Raw genomic sequence first — 23,571 nt, forward strand, 5'->3', positions numbered from 1 at the left:
GCCGCCGGCCTGGGGAACGTCTACCTGGAAGGGGCTGTCCTATATTCCGCCGGCCGTGGCATGGGCGCCGGCTTGGACGCCTCCGTCATGGGCGCCGGCCGTGGCCTGGGCGCCGGCCTGGGCGCTAACCATGGCATGGGTGCCGGCTTGGAGGCCTCCGGCTTGGGCGCCGGCCGTGTCCTTGGCGCGGCCGGCCGTGGCCTGGGTGCCGCCGGCCGTGGCCTGGGCGCCGGCGTCCTGGAAAAAAACGGCCGTGGCCTGGGCGCCGCCGGCCGTGGCTTGGCGGTGGGCGGCCGTGCCTATGCCGGCAATAGGACGATGATGGCCGATGATGAGACTGACTTGGATGAGTTCGTGCCTGTCGGCCAGGCCGGGTTCGGTCGTGCCTTGGGCGCGGCCGGCCGTAGTTTGGCGGTGGGCGGGCGTGGCGCCCGTGCCCACACTGGTAGGAAGCAGCCCCTGGCCGACGATGAGGCTGACTTGGATGAGGTTGTTCTTGGTGCCGAAGATGCAAGTGTCGGCCATGGCCGTGGGAAGAAGCGGCCAGGAAGAGGTCGGGGCCAAGGACAGAGCAAGAAGCCCTCTAGGGCAGCGAAGAAGAATGACGAAGAGGAGGTATGTGAATTGTCCTTGGTGTACGTTTCATATACGTTGATACATTTGCTTGGTATTGAATGGATGGAACAACAGTAACAAAAATATTATGTTAGTAGTAGTAGGAAACTGACGTGGATGCTGCAAGATACATATATGCTTAATTAGTACACAACCTGTGAGTTAAATAGTCTTTATTACAAAAGACGTTCTGACGTTGAACATGGTCAGGGAGATATGATGGACTGGACCGACGCATACACATCGATTGTTTGTAACTTGTTTGCAGAACAAGTTAAGAAAGGCAATAGACCAAATACACATTTGAACTCTGTAGGCTATACAGAAGTGTCAAATAGGTTTTATCAGATGACAGGAATTTATCTTAGCAAGATGCAATTGAAAAACAAGTGGGACAAGTTGAAGATAAAATTATCAGCATGGAATAGATTAATGAAGAGGCAAACAGGAACAGGTTGGGATAGAACAAAGGGTGTGATTGACATGGACGATGAGTGGTGGAGGAAGGCAAGAAAGGTGAGGATGTAATTTTTTAAAAATTTTAATGAATCATTCATACTCGTTACTCACTCATAACTAACACTATTTTCTTATCTTATTTTTCACTACAGGATATCCCAGGATGCGGCGGGTTCAGGACAAAACCTCTGCAAAATGTGGATGATTTGACCGTTATGTTTGGTGACATCATTAATGATGAAACAGATCATTGGAACCCTATGAGCTCGAACCCTATCATACCCCAAAATGATGACACTCCTATTGAAGTAGATCTTGATGTTGGTGAGAACCTTGATGGTGGTGGGGATGACATTGAGGATAATGGAGGTGTTGCTGTGAATGACATTGAGGAGGTATCTCCATCCATTGGCAATGCAAAAAGAAGATCGAGGGTTCTCATAGAGAAAGGAAAGAAAGCAAAAACAGGAACCGCACTTGTGATTCAAGAAAAAATTAGTGAGATAGCTGAACAAGCCAAGGCTTTCACATCAAGAAAGGTTGGCGAAGTTACTGTTGAACAAGTAATGGATCTTGTTTTGGATTGTGGAGCGGGGTATGGTACCGATGAGCATTTTATTGCTACTGAGTTGTTTGTGAAGAAAGATCAAAGGGACATGTTCATGACACTTCCAACTAAGGACATTAGATTCGGTTGGCTTACGAGGAAGTTCAACGTCAAATACGGGAACTGAAGATCACCATTTGTTTTTTTCAATTATGTGGACACCATTTTTATTTTTATTTATTAATGTCACTTGAACTTTGTCATCATTGAACCTTTTGTATTAATGTCACTTGAACAATGGTGTATTCATGTTATTTTGTTTCATGTCAAATTGCAGGTGTCCGAGAGTGAGAGTGATAGTAGTGAGGAGAGTGCGCAGTTTTGGAGTTTAGTTCTTGGTGGTGCTCAAGTAGCTCAAATTTATGTCGATCTATATCTAGATAAAAACCCACCAAGAATATCAAACCTTAGTGGCATGGGATGGTTGATGGAGACAATAAGGAATGCAGGAGAATGCCATAGACAACTTCGTATGAATGAGAAAATACTTATGGATCTTCATGATTTATTGGTGGGAAGGTATGGGCTAAAACCTTCGATGCATATGAACACGCTTGAGATGTTGGCCATCTTATTATACACTTTGGGTGGAAATGAGTCAAATAGGAGAGCTCAAAATAGATTCAACCACTCCGGTGAAACTATAAGTAGGAAATTTGATGAGGTCTTATTATGTTTGATTGCTATGGCAAAGGATTTTATTAGACCAAAAAATCCAAACTTCCCTACTGTCCATAAAAGGATAAGAGATGACAGACATGCATATCCACACTTTAAAGATTGCATAGGTGCTCTTGATGGTACTCATATTCGTGTCGCTCTGTCACCTGAGGAGATGGTAAGATATATTGGGAAAACCGGAATGGCAACACAAAATGTTCTAGCTGTTTGTGATTTCGACATGCGTTTCACTTATGTATCCACGGGTCAACCCGGAGCTATGCATGACACAAGTGTGCTGTACAATGCAATTAGAGTGGACGAAGAATTCTTCCCACATCCTCCACAAGGTAACATCGTCTTCATATGATTTTTGTTTTACTTGTCCTAGTGCTGAACAAATAATAACTTATATTATCTACTCATTTTGCAGGCAAATACTATGTTGTTGATGCGGGTTATCCTAATCGCCCTGGGTATCTAGCTCCGTACAAGGGTGAAAGGTATCATTTACCCGAATGGCATAGGGGTATGGAACCAAAGACTCCCGCGGAAAGGTTCAATCGTGTTCACTCATCTATTCGCAATGTTATTGAGAGATCATTTGGATTATTAAAAATGAAGTGGCAAATTCTCTACAAGATGCCACCGTACCCTATGTACAAGCAAAAGATGATTGTTGTGGCTACTATGGTCCTTCATAATTATATCCGTGAACATGGAGGTGAAGACATTGACTTTGATCGGTGTGATCGTGATCCTAATTACATACCTACTATCCCGGAAAGGTATAACAAATATGCAGTTTCTCCCTTGGCGTCGGACGGGTCTACTTCGAATGCCAATGCTCCTACTATGGATGTATTTCGTGATGAGTTGGCCACCGCTCTTTCTCTTGCTTGGAACTAGTTAATATTGATGTGGTTAATTTTGTAATTTCATTTGATGTCACATGAAACAAATTTTAATTTTTATTGGAACAAGTAATGGATATGTTATCTAGTACGAAATTTTTTTTCCATGTGAAAAAGAAACATAAGCAGTGCATGACCTTTTGGGTACTGTAGCGCAGCACTGTAGCATGGTACTGTAGCGCGGAACTGTAGCACAGAGCAAAACCTTTGGGCAAAAACGACTATTCCCACTTGTTCCTATAATTTTTGGAGCTGAATTTGGATCCGGTAGCCAAACAGGTACCCAGCTCCCTATTTTTCTGGAGTTGGTGGAGTGGATCTGACAAAAGGTGGAGTTGGTGGAGTGGAGCTATTTTTTTTGGAGCGGAGCAGTCCCAAACAGGCCCTTAATAAGGGAGCAAGTGGTGTGCTGCGACGACCATATTTCTTTTTAAAAAATTAAAATCCTGACAAAACTGTCGTGGCATCTTTAAAGCACACAAAATTGTGCTGAGCGCGCGGTAGATAGGCCTTCCCTTATTGAACCGTTTGTGTGGTCCACGCTTCATAAAGGACTGCTACAGCAATGCCTCAGGAAAGCACCACTTCCAAGACATGGGCCCCACGGGAGGACTCGGGCACGCCATTTCCTTCGCTCATTTGATTTCTTGGCTAATGGCTGGCTTCCTTCTACTTGCACGTGAAACGGCCGCCGACCCTTCACCCTGGTTGGCTGATTCGCCGAATGCGGGCCCCACACGTCAGTGGCGTCGCACAGAGGTAAGGGGAGGCGGGTAAGGCATGGCGGGCGGTGATGAAGAATTAAGGGGGGGAAATAGCACGTCATGGTGGGACCCATAGCTGACGCAGGCCCACCCTCTGAAGGCTCGCCACGTCGTGAACGTAATCGGCGTCGGGTTGGGCACCGTATGCTGCCTCTGCTGCCTCACCTTTTGCATTAACCTCCTCGTAGACAGGACCTGCTTTCCCGTTACAACCTCTCGAAAATGCTAGCGCCACCCAATATATTATTATTATTTAATTGATATTAGCAGAAGAAAAAAGAACCCGAACTTGTTTTTGCAAGTGGCAGCTCAAAGTATGATTTGAGAGATTACTGCTAATGTTAGCCTTCATGTTTGCTAAGAGACGTATTGAATAAAATAATGTCAAAATAAATATGAACAAAAATAATACCTCTTATTCCTTTGAATAAACCTAGGAATGTGCTAGCGCACATGCCAAGTCTAGGTTTTGAATCCGAATGAAAAGGTTTCAACACAAGAAATGTAACCAATTGAGTTACGCTAATTCTAATTTGAATAGTTAGTGATCATAATATATACCCTTGGCTTCAAAATATTTTATATTTGGACAAGATAATTAGTTAAAATAAAGTAATTATCTTGCTCTAAATTAATATATTCAAATATGGATAAGTATTATCCACTAAAGATTAAAGCGATTGACTATTGGAAACACCTTTTCCTGGTGTATAGTGTACCAAAACATAAAAATATTCTCAAATCACTTAAAAAGTAACTGTGTTTACGAAACTAGGGAAGTATAAATGGTGTGCACCAAGTACCTTGCCTTTTTGTTGAGTGGCCATATTTGCACAAGACTCCCACAACACATGGCTAGATGAAGTTCCAAAACTGATATTTTCTATGCACAGAGAGTACATATATATTTTATCGGTTTAAGACTAATTAACCATTCACTTTTAAATACAATATATGCTTTGAAACCGTTCTTAGTTTGCTATAATCCTACGGGCATCTCTTTCTTGATAGGAGAGATTTGTGGTGTACTATCAGCTAATAGTTTTCTTCCCCAATGCTCCTTTTGAAAAACATGTTGTTCTTATCGAAGTAAAATTTTAAAAATGTAATTTTGTTTTGACATTAATTTTTTAATACATCTCCAGAGCATAATAACCTATAGTGATATAAAAATATTTTCAGCCTTTATATGTATAATATAAACATAATGATTTAAAAAGATTTAATAGTCATAAATTTACAATGTTTGGCTCTACTACATTTTCTAAAATAATATGTATCCACGACTAAAAGCAGTTTCACCATTCACAAATATACGTATTTTTAACATTTAAAAATTTATCTAGAAATATAAATGCTCCTCGACTCCTTCTACATTAGTTTATTTTGGTGATTTTTTGATCGAAGTTAGTAGGGGAATCCCATATCTATTTTTTTATAATTTTTATATTCTAAGCCGTTTAATTCGCTCTCACATGGAGTCGAACCCGAGCCTGCTGGGTGCTACTCAGATGCTCTAACCACTAGGCAGAGGCCCTTTGCTATATGTTGAGGGGTACTGTAATATTGCTTATCCTAAAATTTTATAAATCTTTATATTAGTGGACAAATAGAGTAGAAGTAGATTTCAGTTGCAAGAGGCTACTATGATATAGAGACAATATTAACAACTGAGTACATATCATCCTCTCTTCGCAAGATGAACTTATTAAACTGCTAAAATCTCGGTCGACAACCTTACAATCAGTGATTTGACTGATCCAAACGAAAAAACCAGTGGACTGATTGTTTGTCTTGAATGGGTTAAACTATTGTTTTGGTGGACGTAGCCAATAGCCTCCTTACCCGTCTCGCCTTTTTCTCTCCAGATCACATGCCTGCCCCCGTCTCTCTCCCCAAAACGGGGGCAGCCCCTTCCCCCCTCACCGAGCCCAGGCCTCCGTGCCATTACTCCTCCACGACGCCAGCGCCCACCTCCGTCGCCCAGCTAAAAATCCCCCGTTCCTCAACACCCGTTTCCGTTTGTCCTTACATGGCCGGTGCTAGACGTCGTAGCAGTCCTCGCCCCCGCTCGCGCATTCCGAATTCCCGCTTCCTTCTCCCCAGATCGCCGCGTCTCCACTAGAGCTGAGCCGATCGATGGATCACGAGCAGCGGCGCCAGCGGCAGCAGCGCAGTCCCAGGGGCAATGCTCCTGGGAGCGGCGGCGGCAGCGCCTCGTCGGGGAAGCACAAGGGGGCCGGCGGCAAGGGCGGGGGCAAGAAGCCGATCAAGGTGTTGTACATCTCCAACCCCATGCGCGTCAAGACCAGCGCTGCCGGCTTCCGCGCCCTCGTGCAGGAGCTCACCGGCCGCGACGCCGACCCCTCCAAGTACAGCCCCGACGAGCTCGCCGGCGTGGGTGGCGCGGGCGCCGAGAACCCCACCGCGGCCGCTGACATCGACTGCGGCGCCGCGCATGGGTTCAGCCCCGGGGGCGCGGCCGCGTCGTGCGACACCGTTGTTGCCAGCCCCAGCCCTGCCGCGGCGGACCACCATCCCGACGACGCCTCCGCCGTGGCCGCGCCGTACGGCGGGGACTACGACGACGACGAGGAGGACGAGGACGGCTTCGGGTCGTCGGAGCTGCTGGAGCACAACTACGCGGTGTTCTCGCCGCCGACGCTGCTCTACGACCACCACCCGCACAGCAAGGTGTGATACCCCGATCAATCGATCCCCCTCGCCACTGCTTGACGCGTGCCCCCCTCTTTGCATGACATGAGCATCTCTTTGTATTGCATGTGCGGCGTGTTATTAGTTAACTGCTAGCTCCAATCCAACTCACAATTCACACTGCATACCGTATGCCAAAGAGCAACCAGCACCGAGGGTGTGTATGGTACTGTGTGGTAATTTGTCTGTGCTTTTGTGTTCTTTTCTTCTGGCTGCTAGTATTCCATAGTTTGTCAAGAACAAGAGCAACTTGATGGGCCTGGGCGTTGTCAATTCACTGTGTTGCAACTTGCAAGTGATGATTTTGGATGTGTTCTATCATCGCCGTCGATCGACCTGCAAGTGTGATTCTCCTTCCTGGATTTCTTTTGTTTTGAAAAATGTTCTCTGATTTTATGGTGGGGATTGCAAGGGGAGGCTTGAGAGGACGCCTTTTTCATGTAGTGCTCACTTTGGGATGGTCAGCTGGCAAGTGCCCGGATCATCAGTATTGCGCACCAGCACTTGGTGTAAGTGAGAGTAGACTAGATGGTGTAGAACTGGCTTTGCTTTGTACACGTTGGTTCAGCAGTAATGCGCGACCCAGTCACACCAGTGTTTAAAAGAATCAGAATTTTCACTAGTGATCAGGCCTTAGGAAATGAGAGTCAGCAGCAAACTGAAACGACTGTAAAGATCAGCCTCTTCTTTTTTCTCACTCGCACTGATTTGGAATCTGAATTCCGTTACGAATAAAGGATGTTACTACATTATTCTCTCTTTTGCCTTCCATTTGTGATGGCCTGCAAATGATTGGGGCCTAATAAGCTGCTACAAGCAAACATCATATTCCTGTATAGTAGTATCATCACGAGTACCGGTCAGGCCCAAACCATAACAAACACCTTCCATCCAGCACAAAGACGATATAGAATTCGGCCCAATACATGTCGTGAAAGACTAGATGATTTCATTAGGAATAGTGGATACAGTTGAACACACTCTTCTGTTTGCCTTCATTTGTTCTTCCTTGGATGATCAAGAGCACTACAAGCAAATTTAGTGTTAGTCTATAGTTTTGGTCGGTCTTTAGCATCCTAAACAACTTGTGATCCTGGCACAACGATATCAATTTCAAGCTAAGTCACACTCAAGTTTATTAGTTTTGCCAATTCACTTTTTATTTTTGATTACTCCTTTTTGGTTTTCCACCACTATTTGATTGAACTTGGGCTGGGGATTGTTACTCATGTTCTCTGATTATTTCGCTTTCATGTTTTTAACATTGCTTCATGCAATTGCCTTTTGTTATTTGATTCTTTCCATCTTTGTTGATTTGTGCTGTACTTTTGTTTTTGTTGGTTCAATTATATTTGATTGATACTGGGTCCGGAATATTGCATAGTGGTGGATCTTTTAAGATCACAGTGGTCCAAGTAATTAGCATTACCTAGGACATGGGTCTCAGCTAGCATAAGTACACTGTTACAGGTACACGGTGATGACACGAATTGATATGCAGTACCCAGAGATTAAACTTTATAAAACTTTCCAGATGGCTTCAATCATTCTGGCCAACTAAGAGTACTGTTCTGTGGTCCTCAATCGTATATGCTGCTGCTTTTCCATTTTAATGATCCATTTGCACCAAGTTGAAAATTGCTCTCTCTCTCTCTCTCTCTCTCTCTCTCTCTCTCTCTGATCCATAATGGCTCTATTTTCTTTTCAAATAGAGATCTGTGCAAACGTAACAAATATAGGAAGTACAATACTTCATAATGCATGTACTACACATATGTTTGGACTATAACACCGAATTGCAATTACTAAATACGTTATTTGAAGTCACTGTTCAAAAACTGCTTTGCTGCTTTAGCAGTAAGTAGCTGGCGTGTAGCTTTCTAAAACAACCCACTTTGTTATTTAATCCATCATGTGATATATACTTGCACCCTTTGTTTCAAAAAGAAATCATGCTGATTTGATGCTGAAATTGAAATGTATCTTTTCTACACAGTTCAAATGAACTACCAGGTCCTATGCAGCTTTACTTCATTTCCTTTTTAAAATAAGACAATATAGATTCTGAGGAAAAAGTCTGTGGCAGCTAACTAACTTTTAGGTCTAAAATTCATGACTTATTTGGTAAAAACAGGAACTATTCTTTAAGTAGATATTTCACCCATCCTTTCTTTTAAATTTGTTTCCTTCTGCATTGGCATACGCTTTCAATTGTCTAGTATAACATCATGTGATGCAAATCGATTGGAATGACTTCCCTGATATAAATGGTGTCAGAATTAGGTGCTTTTTATTATCTATTTTAATCTGTTCAAATAGTAGATAAATCATGACAAATTCACTAAACAGAGAAGGCATCTAACCAGGAATATGAACAGTATAATACAACTTGAGTAAGCTATTCTAGATGTACACATACATATGTGTAGCATTCACAATTGTGATTACTGTAATAAAAAAGAACCTGAGCAACAAAGGCATTGTTATGTACACCAGTCAATATTCTAGTGAGAGCTTGTCGATGTAGTTATACAAAGCTCGGTGCATTGCAATGATTTGGCATACTGCAGATGATTGATGCACCTTGGTTGATGTAGTACACGATTGTCGTCACAGAATAATTAGCGAGCAGTAGCGTGATCCCTCCCCATAGACATTATCGGTCTCCTATCCCAGTGCTTATGAGGCCTTCTTGCCTCGGTTATGCACACACGGGGTGCAAGGGCAAAGATTCTGAAGTGTTGGGATGTGCTATGGTCTCAGGTGCGCTGGGTGTCTAACCTTTCGTAGAGAGAAGAGATCCCTCGGCGCCAAGGGAGAAGGGGTTAGAACTTGGATCATTATTGATGCCGCGTAATGGTATGATAGAATCACTCTGTATCGATTACAAGTAAAAATTCAGAGTGAATCGATATGTTGATTGTGTTCTGAATCCTCGTAAATGGCAAAACACCATCTCCATGCACCACATTGTGTCATGTCCCGTACCTATCTTGCCACGTCACGTCAAATTTGAATACAACATGGCACGTGCGCACGTGTGTGGCACACCTTTCTCACTTTAAGACTCTCAATAGGTGCACAACAAATCCATCCATATAATAAGTTGGTTCACCTTCCTCTTAACCTCCCATGCAGGGTTCATACACAAGTACTCTCAACTTTAAACTTGGATGTTGAGATTTTATTGATATAATTAATAAATAATGGGCCAAGCCTAATTAAATCTAACAACCCCTACCAAATTCTAAGGCACATGAAAAATGCACTTAGTTTCTATGTTGTTTTGATATACCAGCGTTTCAACTAGAGCAGAAGGTACACTTGTGATATACCAATTATCAAATTCCAAGACCTTGTTAGGGTTGAACATCCACCTAGAGCTCTACTTTGATCATAAATGGATAATCGACTTAGCCTTGAATTGAAAGTTTGTGCTACCAAGCTTCACTCATGCCCTAACCAGCACTAGGCTTTTGAAAGCAGCTTATAAGTGCTACTCAAGGGCTTTTCCATGAGCTTTTTATAGATCACCTCACCCAATCTCGTAGGTCGTGCGCATGGTAGTTAATTCATACATGTGTGCTATTTAAAGATGCTATGTCGGATAATTTGAAGGCTTAAGCAAGCCAATTAGAGCACATTGAGGTAAAACCAACATGTCATATAGATTAAGAGAGAATTGCATCTCCAATGGAGAGGGACTTTACAATGGTACCCTCCTTCCAGTTAGCCAATAGCGTTTCGTCATCCTACTTTATGAGATCTCCGATCACATAGGATTGATTATCACAATTGCATAACTTACTAAGGTCTCAAGCCATCTCCTTTGATGGCTCATCTATCATATTCCACGTAGGAACTTTTGTGAAAGGACGTGCAAGGTTATACCTATGTAGACATAGTCCAATTCTATTACTCTAGAATATTTTATTTTCTTGCAAACTTTTAACCGTCTTTTGATATGACCAGATGACTTCATTTTCTCTTGAGAATTGTTCACCTTAACAATCATAATTTAAGATGACCTGCTTGCAAAATGTCCATGAATCTGTGCAACCTCCAAGAGTGAATACATATCCACTCAGGGCTTTTATCTCATCTGCATCACTATCAGAAAACTCACCGATCTTTCAAGAGCACTGCAATGATCATCATTCAGATTAGGCTTGAACTGGCTTAGTTTGCTCACAACAAATGAGATATTAGACCTCATAGTGCTAGCTAAATACATTAAGAAGCCAACGATATGGTAATTATCACAACAATGACAGTCTCTTGAATTAGATAAAACTGGCTTAGCTTGCTCACAACAAATGCCAATATCAGGCCTCGTAACGCTAACTGAATCAATTGATCCAATGTGATCCTTCAGTTCTTCCTCAATATCACACTGAAATTACACAATGTTTGAGTCAGCTTGAGGGCACTGCTAAAGCAATTTAAGACCTTCTCAACATATTGGGATTGCATGAGGGTAACCTCACCATTACCTTATCTCTTAAGCTTAATGTTCAAGGTAACATCAACCACTCCTTGATCCTTCATTTCATTATTTTGAGGAAAAAAATTCTTTAACCTCCTTAAATCATATTAAGATTAGTCCCAAATATCAGTATGTCATTGACATATATACACAAGACCCCTCCCAACCCCCACCATAGTAAGTGTTGTCGGCTTCGTTCACATTAAAGCCCACACATGTTAAATTATGTCGCACTTTTTATGCCATTGATTGGGTGCTTGTTTAATACCATACAAATACTTCAATGAATTACACGTATTTCCTGATTAACCTATCACTACAAATCCATGTGGTTGTTCAATGTAAATTTTCTAGTTAACTCTCTATTAAGAAAAGCCATATTAACGTCCATTTGGTTAACCATAAGACCTTGTATAGATATAGTGAGAGTAGTACTCGAATGGTGGTCAATTTGACAACATGCGAGTACTGAGTAGGTAATAAAAAAATACTTGTCTTCCTTCTAGGTGTTACCCTTGGCTATAGGTCCCGCCTTGTGCTTCTCAATCGTATCAAAGCTTCACAAACACCCACTCAACTCCTACGGGTTTCCATCAATCAACATTATTCCAAGTTGCAATAGACGTAATGGAATCCATTTCACTCGGGACCGCTTCATTCCAATGCTCAAGTTCTGGATATGCATAAGCCTTCACAATGGTTCTATGGCTATCATCTACGAGGTACACAATGGAGTCATCACCAAAAGACTTTGCAAGCCATTGTTTCTTGCTCTTTTGAGGCCCTTCATTGTCTTAATCATTTTGATTTTCCTCAAGTGGGGTTATTCAAAGTGTTCTATCAAGCATGTTGTTCAAGGGTTAAGATGGGTTCTTGACTAGATGAGCTAGGTGTCTCCATTGGAAAACTATTCTCTAATAATGTGACATATCCATGCGACCAACACGCATGCTAGTTACTCCAAATTTCATTATATAGAACTTATTTCCAATGTTATGAAAGGCGTAACCTAGAATGATACAAGCAATGATTTTCTATCCAAACTTACACTTTGAAGTGTAAGTTGACCTTTGCCGAACAAGCCAAGTGCGTAAATACGAAAGTGTTAGCCTTTCTTTTTTTCCATTTCTCAAATAGGCTCTCTTTATTCTTTGTGGGAACCTTATGTAGTCAACATAACCTCAACCATCCATTTGTAGGAAAGAACCGCAATTTCTAACATGGTGTTAACCATCTCAGTTAAGTGTCATTATTCTTTTTAGCCACACTGTTTGGCTTGGGAAAATAGGACGGCATCATCTCATGGATTATACCATGTTCCTTACATAATGAAGTTTACTTATTCGAAAAGTACTCAATGATCCAATCTAACACGTTTGATCTTTCTCTCAAGTTGGTTTTCCACCTCAACCTTAGAGATTTTGAAATAGTGTAATGTCTCATTGTTCCTCTTTAGAAGTTACACGTAACACAACCTAGTCGAATCATATAGCGTAGTGAGCTATGTATTTCCATCACCGTTCATCTAGCATAGACCCGTATGAACTAGTTCTAACGATGCCAAGTTCCTCACTTATGCAGTCTTGTGAGGCTTACGAGGTTGCTTTAATTGCACATATATTTGACATTTAGAACCTTTAAGTATGATGAACTTTGGGATTAAACGCATCCTGGCTAGGCAGATCATAAACCAAGATACAGATGAAAAAGTCAAGAATGCCACACATTAGGCTCATTATCATTACATGCATGATTAACCACTTTATTGCACATGGCTGACACAGATAAGTAGAACAAACATTTGAACTCATAGCCTTTACCAATAAAAGATCCTAATTTGGATACAATATATTTATTGAATGGACAATACCAATTTATCACCATCTTAACTTAGGAGTTACACGCCGATGAGATTCTGCTTGATGGATAGTGCATGTTACACATTCCTCGGCCACACAACGTTTCATGAAGTGAACATTAGATCAACTGTGTCGACTCCTCGAACAATAGCAAGAGACATGTTCCCCATCAATGGGAGAACACCCTTGCGACCTGCTAAGAAGGAAATAGGGACTTGTCACCACACATGTTTGTATTGGACCGGTGTCGAACCACAAATTAGGTGAATAATAGCGCTTTCATTTTTTCCTTTTCCTTCTTCTATAATTGGGTTGTTTTAGTTAGCTTTATTTTTTCTTATCAAACTTGATCTTGTTTTTCTTGTGAGATCAGAAGTCCCTTTTACACTAGATCGGCTTTAGAACTCCTTTCGCCACCTCAAGCGCATGTGTCTTTCGTCCTTACCTTCTCTTCGTAGAAACCCAATGAGATCCACCAAAGTCAGTCTCTTGTGTTTTAGAGAAGTGACAAAGTTCCTCCACAGATGAGGATGTTTGGTAATGATGGCACGGGCCATGAATTTATCCTGTAACACACAAGACATTTTGGAGTTTCGACCGAACTAGGAAACAAGTGGGCCAAGCCCAATTAAATTTAACAAATGGTGCAATATCATTGTACTTTATATCAAACTAAGCTTTTTTGGATGTACTATAAACCAAATTGCCAAAATTGGCAGGCTAATTTGTTAAGAGAATGTGCTAGGAGGACACGATGCATCTTAACTACTAAGCTTTGACATAAAATCTATTTGATGTTTTTAAACCAAAACGAAATGCTAACCTTCGATCTTGAGCCAAATAAAGTCAACATTCAAAATAATCTTATTGCATGGTACATTGTATATAGTCTAAAAATATATTATCTAAATGGTTTATTAATATAGAGTCAAGTGATCAACATTTTCTAAAAAGTAGAGTTTTAAGTGATAAGTTGAAGTAAAAAAAGGGGAGCCAAGCAGGATAGGATTTACCCATACTCGGTAAGTTGGTAACTACTCCCTCCGTTCCAAATTGTAGGTCGTTTTGACTTTTCTAGGTGCATAGATGTTTGTATGCACCTAAATATAGTATATGTCTAGATGCATACTGAACGGATCTTGATGTCGCCTAGAGGGGGGTTGAATAGGCGTACCCTGAAATTATCGCAACTTAAAACAAGTTTATTAGCAACTTCCGGTATTTCCGGAGATGTTTTCGGAAATTCCGCAACCTACGGAATTTCCGAAGAAATCTACAAAAATATCCGGAGCTGGGAGACGACACTTATGCAACGGAATAAAACTCTCTCAGTCAGAAACCGGTACCTCCGGTTTCCAAAACCGGAACCTCCGATTTTGGCTCGGACAAAGAAGACCCCAAACCTATGAGGTGAAACTGAGCTCAATATCAAACCAAACTTGGAGAGTATGCTCACAGGGTGTTTCTCAGCAGGTTCACAAAGTTCCTGCACTCCACAAACACTCATACCCGAGTAGATCAACCAAATTCACAAGTTTAATAATGAATGCAAATGAGATCAAACCAGCAAAGAGACACGAGGGTTTGTTTCACCGAAGTTCCGATTCACCGCTGTGAATCCTACATCACCGTTGAGGAGCCCATTGGAATACGAGTCTACTCAACTCCCTTCCAATATGCCGGGTCTCTTATGACTTTTTTCCTTATGGAGGCAAGGCCGCAGCCTTCACAAACTTGCCGCTGCTCACCACACCTTTGGGAGCCAGCCGGCGATGCCTAGCAGTGTAGGAGGCACACCTCCAAGAATAACAAATGCTTCACTTGAAACTTGACAAGGCAAACTAGTGCTTAAGGACTGAGTGTTCTACTAATGCTCACGAATGGCTCCTCTCTACTACCCAACTCACAGGATCTAGCAAAAATTGCACAACCTCACAAAGAGGGGTTGGGAAGAACTATTTTGGCTTTAGTTTACCTTAGAATAGGCAGGAAGCACACAAGCAAGAACTACTGGTTTCCCAAAACTACAACCTCCATTTTTTCAAACCAACTAGCCGTTAGAGACACGTGGCACTCAAAATTGGAGCCTCTTGTTCCCAAAACTGGAACTTTCTGTTTTGCCACTGCTTGACTGGTCGTGTACGTGTGGCTTTTGTGTCTCTCATCAACTCACGTAGGAAACTTCAGAACTGAGACTTTATCAAATAACCATGTGATACATCCCTCTTGATAGTACGGCATACCTATACTCAAGATCAAAATATAAACACAACATTCCTTTACTTGAGCTTTATCATCATGAACCATGCCATACTTGATTAATATATCCACTTGAGAGCTGCATCTATTTTTATCTCTTTGGTTTGAGAACTTCAACCTTGAGCTAGGGACTTGGACCAATATTCAACACATATGAATGAAATCCAATTCTAGATCACAAGTCACCCTTTTATATGACTCAATAAACATTTGATGCATCCTATTGCTATACTCAGTAAGGCTTGACTTCATACCTCAAAATCCTCCAAGCACTAGCCACTTCACCCTAGCAAAGCTCCTGGCTCAAGCCACCACTTGACCAAACCTCGCTTAGTACTTCGTTGCTAATCCCTTGCTTGATTTCTTCATCCAACCGTTGCCACATTGAGTCTAGCTTTGTTTTGACATCAATAAAGAAAACCACTTGAGATCGTATCTTCTTTTGACTTCAATATCCCATTTGTTGCTAACAAGCTTCTCATTTTATTTAGAGATCGAAGAATAACCCAATGTCATCATGCCTTTATCTTCACCTTTATTTGCTTGTCAGATATCATATATAAACATCATGGGATCACACATAATATTCCTTCTTGTGACATTCTAACTTCAACACAAGCAATCTTGCAATATGAGGCTATCAACCAAGCCTCAAACTCATCTTTAACACCATTGCTTGCTTTTCATGCTTAGATGAACAATGTCATGTATCACACTTATTCTTTTCACCATATGAGCCATTTAATAGAATCTTTCCCATAAAGATTATTCATTAATAACATTACACCTGCTCACATGCTTCACAAGTTCATTGGACCTTTAATCTAGTTGTCATTCAACACACCAAAACCCACTAGGGGCCTAGATGCTCTTTCACATACAAACATCTATAAACCTAGAAATGCCAAAATGACCTACAATTTGAAACAGAGGGAGTAATTATGCTAAAGATGAGGTTAGAGTCCAGTGCAAAATTGTGCCCTGCAATCTTCATGTGAAAGTGATATGTATCTACTTAGGTGAACATCCAAGATCACATATGATATCAGAGATCTAACGAAGTTTGTAGATGAGATTTAGCTTCAGTCATCCCTGAGGCATCACTACATAAGCTCCTACCCAGAATTGCAACACTAGCTCAGGCAAAGTGCGCTGACTCTGTAATAAGACCAATTAGATTACTTTTTTTAATAAAGAATCATCCCTACTTTTATGTAAGCAAATAATAGTTCGGTACATGCACACACCAGTCATCTCGCTAGGGTTACCAACTGACGCTGGAGCGCAGACAGAAATGACAACAAAAGCCTGAAGCTATCCGAAGATCCAGAATCTAAAACTTATGAAAACATGTAGGAAATCTATACAACGGCGAGGTGAATGATGCTACATGAAGTCATCTTCGTGTACTCAGCCTCCTAAGGTCCCCCAAAATTCCTCTAGTCATGTTCTCATCCTCCCCCAGTATTCGTCGAGTGTCTCTTTGTCTAAATCCCGCAAGTGCAAATGCTATTTCTATAGACAAGCATACATTTTGCAAAAAACTTCATTAGTTGATTTTGGAAAGATCTTATCAATAGCCATCTTGTTTCTTGTATTCCACGACACCCACACCATTCTAGAAGCAACAAACAGCTTGAAATCTTAGTTTCTGCACCCTAATGGTAGCCAGACTTTGATGAAGTCTTTTAAGGTATCTCGGACCCTATCCCACCCAAGTGCTTCCTTGAAGCAAACCCACACAAACTTAGCTATAACACATTGAAAAAGGATGTAATCTACACCCTTTAGCACCCTACATAAAATACACTTTCGATTGCCCTTTTCCAGTTCTTTCTTCGCAACCTCTGTTTGCGGTCTATTTTGTGAAGTGTGCCACAAGGAGATCGCTCCGATTGGAAGTAGAGATCTTCCTAGTCTATAATCCTTTTAATTTAGTCCATGAAGCCCTTTTTTGCAATCTCCACATTTGTAATCTCTACTTGCCCCATCTTAGTCCTTGAAGATTTTTCATGCCATTTTATACACATTCTAGAAACCTAAAATTTAAATTGATTCGTGCCTTTGTTGATTTGGAAATGCGCAAGTCATAAACTCCTCCAATATAAACATACAAATTCCTTTAGGGTCACATAGTTGTGTGCAATGGCGTCATGGGCATACTTTAGATGAACCCAAAACCCAACAATTGTTCGACCATGCCCAGGCGCAATACCCGCACCACAAGGGTAGGTATTGGCGAGGGTACTAATAATCATGATATATTATTTGCTTAAAAGAGGCAATAAGTCTACTTAACCCCTGAAGTATCGAGGCTCGGCTGCTTAATTCCCTCAGCTATGAAATGAAGAATGCAACACCCTAAAGTAATCAATACTATTTAAATCACCCCTTGGAGTGGTTTTCAAGATAGCTTTGCTAATATGGCGTGTTACCTTGAGGAAGATGTGGTGCAAGTTTTATGCTAATCAATCAAGCTCACTACTCAATTTAGCAAGGACATATCAACTCATATTTGCAAAATTTACCAAATTTTGGCATGCTGCTCTAGTTGAACGATAAAATCAAATAAAATTTTCCATGAATTGTCTTTTCGCAGTGTCGCCGCTCGTCGGCTCATACTTGCGCAACGTGTTGATTGTCTTTATTGCCCGTCCATTGTGCTCATATGGTTGTGGGCCTAACATGCCATCGATTTAGCTTGACTAACATCCTCTCACTTGTTTGGTGCATATCATGTGAGGGGTGCTCATGGCCACACGCCTCCACCACTTTTGTGCCATTTTCTTGGGTGCTATTGCTCGAAGAACGGAAAGGAGGAAAGAAAGAGATGACATGTCGGGCCATATACCACACAAAGGAAGAGAAGTAATAAGAGAGGGGTAACATGTGAATCATTAGCGCATCATCTGTCACATAGCCTGACACATTAGCAAAACCACTTATAAAAACCACCATAGGGAGTGATCTAGACAGCGATGAATATTTTGAGGGGTCAAATACCTAGTTTTAGAGTTAAGGGGCTAAAGAAACCAGACCTCAATACTTTGGTGGGGGTTAGTTAGACTTACTCCTTAAAAGAGATACAATCGCATCCTAATATACGTAGGGAGACTTGACCTTGAAGAGACTAATCTCTAAAATTAAGAAAACAACTCAACCTAATCTTGTATCGGACTAAAATGGCATGCCCTAGGGCAATCATGAAACATACTATGAGGTTATCGACTTGCTTAACTTGATCAACACCTAGTTGAAAGTGTGATCGCATGAGAAGTAACCATGCATGAATAGTGCAACAACATATAGTGGAGATTGTCGTGTTTACGCCCACATCAAAAATTGATGGTAGTGATGTCAACTTATGCAGTTGAGGCATCAATCACTCGTTAGGCTAGTCTTTTCTATTGAGAAGGCCAAATAGATTAGTAAGGTTGTTGCTCTAGTTACATAGCTTGTGTTTGATTTGGGATAAGGTGATATGGGGTGACCCCATCCCTATTTTTAGGATCAAATTGTTCCATCCTGTGTTTAGTTGAGGGGATGGATCCATAGTTTTTTGTTTGGTATGAGGCATTGGACCGGATGAGATGCATGGCGTTTTCCACACCATTAGGCATCGTTAGCCCAGTGAACCACATGTTAGCCTACCATTCCTATCTTCTTTCTTCTAGTAATGGAATCCTAGCATTACATGGCGCAACCACACTTCTTTATCGAAGATGGAGGTCCGTTCGACCTTGTGGCCCGCACCAGCAACAGCTGCCCCTCCTCGCCCTCGCTTGGATGGAGCTTTTGATCTTCCTATCCAGAGCTCAAGCTTGCTCACCAGCACTACCACAACTACCCTCACTCTCACTGGCCTTCCCTGTCAATGCTCAAGATCAAGGTTGCTTGCATGGCACTTGCCTTACTAGAGTAGCTTAGGCTTGAGATCACCCACAACGCTCTCGCGCTAGAGCAGCCTATGTGAGGGACAGAGGAACACAACATTTGCGTGAGACGTAGTGGGATGCCCCCATCCAATTGTTTTGGATGGATTGATCCATCCTGCATCTGGGGGGAATAATCCACTACATGGACGGACTCGTCCTACAAGGACCCACTAAAGTTAAATTAATTATGTGTAATCGTAAAATGAATTACCAGTTCGGCTTAACTAATTTAACCTCGTGTATCCCTAGGATGCACCAAGTACAACCCACTAGCATAATTATAATAAGGATCATGGTCGTGTTGTGTACACAAATATGAGCGAGGACACCAGAATACGCACAACAAAAAGCTGATATAGGTATATATATGAACAACTTGTTCTAGTCTAGTTACACACTATGGTAGTCATGTCCAACCCATGCACTAACGCCCCCGCGTGCAACCCTCAATGGCCTTCGGGGAATGTGCAAAACAACTTACATCAACACCATTAGTGTATTTTATACTAGCAAGACTTACCCATAGTACTATACATTTGGTGGATGCATATGGCAAATTTCAATTTAAAGTAAGTTCTAAAATGCGAGCAATTTGTCAAGTGATTAAGCAAAAGACATAGTATCTAGAATTTACTAATTCAAGCATCATCCAGAGGTATGACTAAGCTTGCAAGTAGTGGTGCGGTGCCACCCTTGCCACAAATCGACTTCTACAGCCTAAGTATGACTAAGCATAAGTGTAACCGTGTAAACATTAAGTCCAACAACCATACTCATCCTAGAATAGGTAAGTTAACAAGAGGTATTCATGCCTAATAGGTTCTACTCATCGCATATGCCTAAACATTGTTATACCCATCCACAAACTTTACTCTAATTATAAGACATTCACATTTGAAAAATAGAGTGAGATACATAGGTGCTTGCATGGTATGTGAGAAGCACCACAATGGCTCCAGGCTTGCTTGCTGTTATAGATTCCTGAGGTGGAACCTATATGAACGTACTTACAAATAACAGTGCAAAGACAGATGGCATGGAAGGATGCTCATGGAACCGTACAAGTTTAGACGAGCATCGATGATGTGTGCAAGAAACTAGGGCATAGATTATGTGTATTCATGTTGGTTGAATAGTCCCAAGCACTGATCCAACCGATAATATCTTAGTTGCTTAGTCACAATAGACTTTAGTTCTACTCGAGGCTTGCGGTCCAACAGCGAAAGGTGGTGGTTCAACTGCGGGTTGTGGGAAGTTGTTCATGGTTATGTGTAATTAGATTGAGGGTCCCGGTTTGATCGATCTAGGGAGCGGTCTAACGGATAGCCTCAAGGATGAAGGCTGAAATCTGAACTAAATTGTAGATAATTCAATCTTGGATTTTGAGGAAGATATACTCGTAAGTCCTATGGCATCCTAGAGGTGATCGGAGCTAGTTTGGGAAACTAATTTTGACACGCATCAAGAGATACAATTTTCATAGCATGCATGATAGGGCAAAACTAAGGCTTGGAGCTAGTGTCAATTTGGAATGAAATTGGATTGATTTGAGAGAAATGGAGGCTAATCATGACCAAGCCAAACACAAGTGAGAGCCTCAAATCGGAGTAGAGGGGTGGGGATGAAGATGCTTGCTCATGCCCTCTTCATGGTTCTTAAGATCGATGAGAAAAGTTGGTGAAGGGAATGGTGTTGATGAAGCTTGCTTCCTTCAACCAATGGAGAATATGAAGTTGAAGCCATCAAGGGGAGCCTCCATGATGATCTCCAATGACTTCTTGAGCTTGATCAATGGGGGATAAGGTGAATTTGGCCCTAGGGTTCGTCCCGCATGGTTTCTTATTCTTGAGCTTGAAGGATGTGAGAGAGTGCAAAGGAGTGAGATACAAGTGCCCTGGTTAGGAGAAAGGCTTAGGGTGGGAAAGAGCTCGGGTTGACATGTGGGCCCCAAGGGATGTAAGAGAGGGCAACTGTCTTATGCATGTGAGGAGTGTCTGGTGCGATCGTGGGGTGTGTTGGTCCGCCCGCGTGTGGGTTTGAAGATGACATGGCAGAATTTGACTAAGCAGCGGGGTCGGTCAACAAGTAACGCCACCGGAGGCAAAAAACTTAGAGTTTAGGCCCCTTTTATTAGGCTTTTGCAATGACGTTTTTTTGGACACTAAAGTTCAGCCCCCCCCCCCCAACCCCCACCACCGCACACACACAATTGTGATGCTAAACATCCCTAATTGGGGTTTTGGTTCCTTAGGCCTCCAAGGCCATGTCAGCTAGGTCTTAGGTAATATATATCATTAATTGTCCTATGTGGAGGAGAGATAAAAAGTTGCTCGTACTCAAGAGATAGTCTCAAGCACACTTCCCAATTTTGGCAGCTCCAACCATCTTTCTTTATTTTGGGACCCAGGTTTGTTTTGAGAAGTGTTTTAGAGTTAGATCGTTGAAGAAATTGTCTCTTATACTATCTCTTTAGATAAATTGATAATGACATGGCAAATAAGAGTTAGCAACTGATGGAGGAGGTCAAGACTCACTTGTCTCCAACCCTCCTTAAAAGTGAACTTGCCCTATCCCTCCTAGTGACTGAAAAAATGCAAGCAATGAAATTTCATAATTTAAATTAAGAATAGTATTGTAGTCTAAATTCAATTCTCATGGCACACATTCGCATTGCTACAGTACATCTGGCAGATGTACACTTTAATTGAAGCATTGGTCCCATCTTGTCATTGGTTACCCTCACACTGGTTGGTTCATTTGAACAAGTAGCCCACTTGCTGCATGAAGTGCTATCAACTGATATATTTTGTTTCAGTTTTTTATACAGTCTCATCTTTTTGTTCCCTGCTGTAGTGCTGTTCAATAGTTACCAAGAGTAACGTTTCTGATGAAATTACACTTTACTGATATCGTTCATAAAAATAAACGCAAAGTGGTAGTTCTAGCATACTGTACATAACACTGTAGCATCCAGTATGTACTACTTGTACATAACACTGTAGCATCCAGTATGTACTACTGTTGTATTTTTGTCTTATTCAGTTGTGTACGTATGTGAAACAAATGTTCCTGAGCAGGTTTTAGAGGGACATGTATTGCCATTTGGTGCTCTCAGGTTTGGCAACATCCAAACTAGCTCAAAAGCTGGACTTGTTCCTGATGAAACCAAATTAAAAATATCTGAAATAGTGCTACTTATCAGCAATTTTTTGGGTACGTTGAAAAAACAATAGAAGCCTTAATGGAACATTCTCTGCAAAATCGGCATTACTTTTACTAACTTTTAAAGCTAGGCAATGCTCATAATGATCAATTCGTTAACTCAATTCAGAAAATTCTTGAGCTCACTTGAAAATGCTGAACAGCTAGTGATCATTGGCTCGTTCATCTTGAGTTTTTTTGTTTGAAGATACATGCACTTTCATTGAATTGTACATCTTGCTATTCGCTATTTTATTTGCATATACATGTAATATAGGATATAGCAAAGAAAAAAAAAGTGCAAGAGCGAGGGGGCCTCTGCTGATCTGATTTCCAACTGAATGATTATTACTAACCATTAGCCATTTTCCATGTCTTTGCAGTTCCCATTCTGCTAACGGCAGCAGCGAGGTCCGTGCCTTTGAACTTTTACTACACAATACTGGAATGAACCCGTAGGTGAAAATTGGTAGCATAAGTCATGTGTGTTGGGTGTAGTTGGTGGTGCATGTGCACCTTATCTATCTATGTAGTAACTATTTATTCCTAAATTATCCTTGCTTGTCTCTGTATGTACCCCAAACTGCTATATACGTGTAGTTAATGAGAAAGGGATCATTTGGGCCAACAAATATACGAGGGTTCTGGTCTGCAATCGGTCGATCGTGTTATTTGTTGCCGGTCGGAGTAGGAATCTCTGGAGTTTGTCCCGCTGTGTCGTTTTGGTTGATAAGCTGATTGTTCGGCCCTCTGATCTGAGCTTTCAGTAATCAACCAGATTTGTCTATGTGGATTCACTGACGAAAAGATAAATGGTTGCAGACATGAGAACCCTTAATTAGATGAAGGGAATTAGCATTACTGTTGCTGTGAACCTTCTCCGTTGCGCTCTTATTAATTCTACGTTTCCATGCATGCGTATGATTGGTTTCGTATTCATAGGTTTACAGCAGCCCCATCTTAATGAAAACCTACATTTTTTTTCGGAAACAGAATGGTTTACAGCAGGTGCCGTTGGCAGGTTCAGAAGCTGACCGATGTTGGTTTACCTGCTTTCAGGTTAGAATTAGGACCTGTTTGGTTCCCATCTCCTAAAA

At 41.5% G+C, this 23,571-nt stretch overlaps 2 protein-coding genes across 2 annotated transcripts; both read left to right on the plus strand.

Moving 5' to 3' along the window:
- Positions 1–321: 321 nt before the first annotated feature.
- LOC111257361 (L10-interacting MYB domain-containing protein-like) lies at positions 322–1,808 on the plus strand. The gene is made up of 3 exons (XM_022826734.1): positions 322–615; positions 826–1,131; positions 1,227–1,808. The coding sequence occupies exons 1-3, from the start codon at positions 322–324 to the stop codon at positions 1,806–1,808; spliced, it is 1,182 nt and encodes a 393-aa protein (XP_022682469.1).
- Positions 1,809–5,897: 4,089 nt separating this feature from the next.
- Positions 5,898–23,129, plus strand: LOC101772574. Its single transcript, XM_004970247.3, has 2 exons — positions 5,898–6,713; positions 22,858–23,129. The coding sequence occupies exons 1-2, from the start codon at positions 6,159–6,161 to the stop codon at positions 22,870–22,872; spliced, it is 570 nt and encodes a 189-aa protein (XP_004970304.1). The 5' UTR covers positions 5,898–6,158; the 3' UTR covers positions 22,873–23,129.
- Positions 23,130–23,571: the final 442 nt, after the last annotated feature.

Source organism: Setaria italica, chromosome V (genome assembly GCF_000263155.2).
Source record: "Setaria italica strain Yugu1 chromosome V, Setaria_italica_v2.0, whole genome shotgun sequence".
NCBI lineage: Eukaryota > Viridiplantae > Streptophyta > Magnoliopsida > Poales > Poaceae > Setaria > Setaria italica.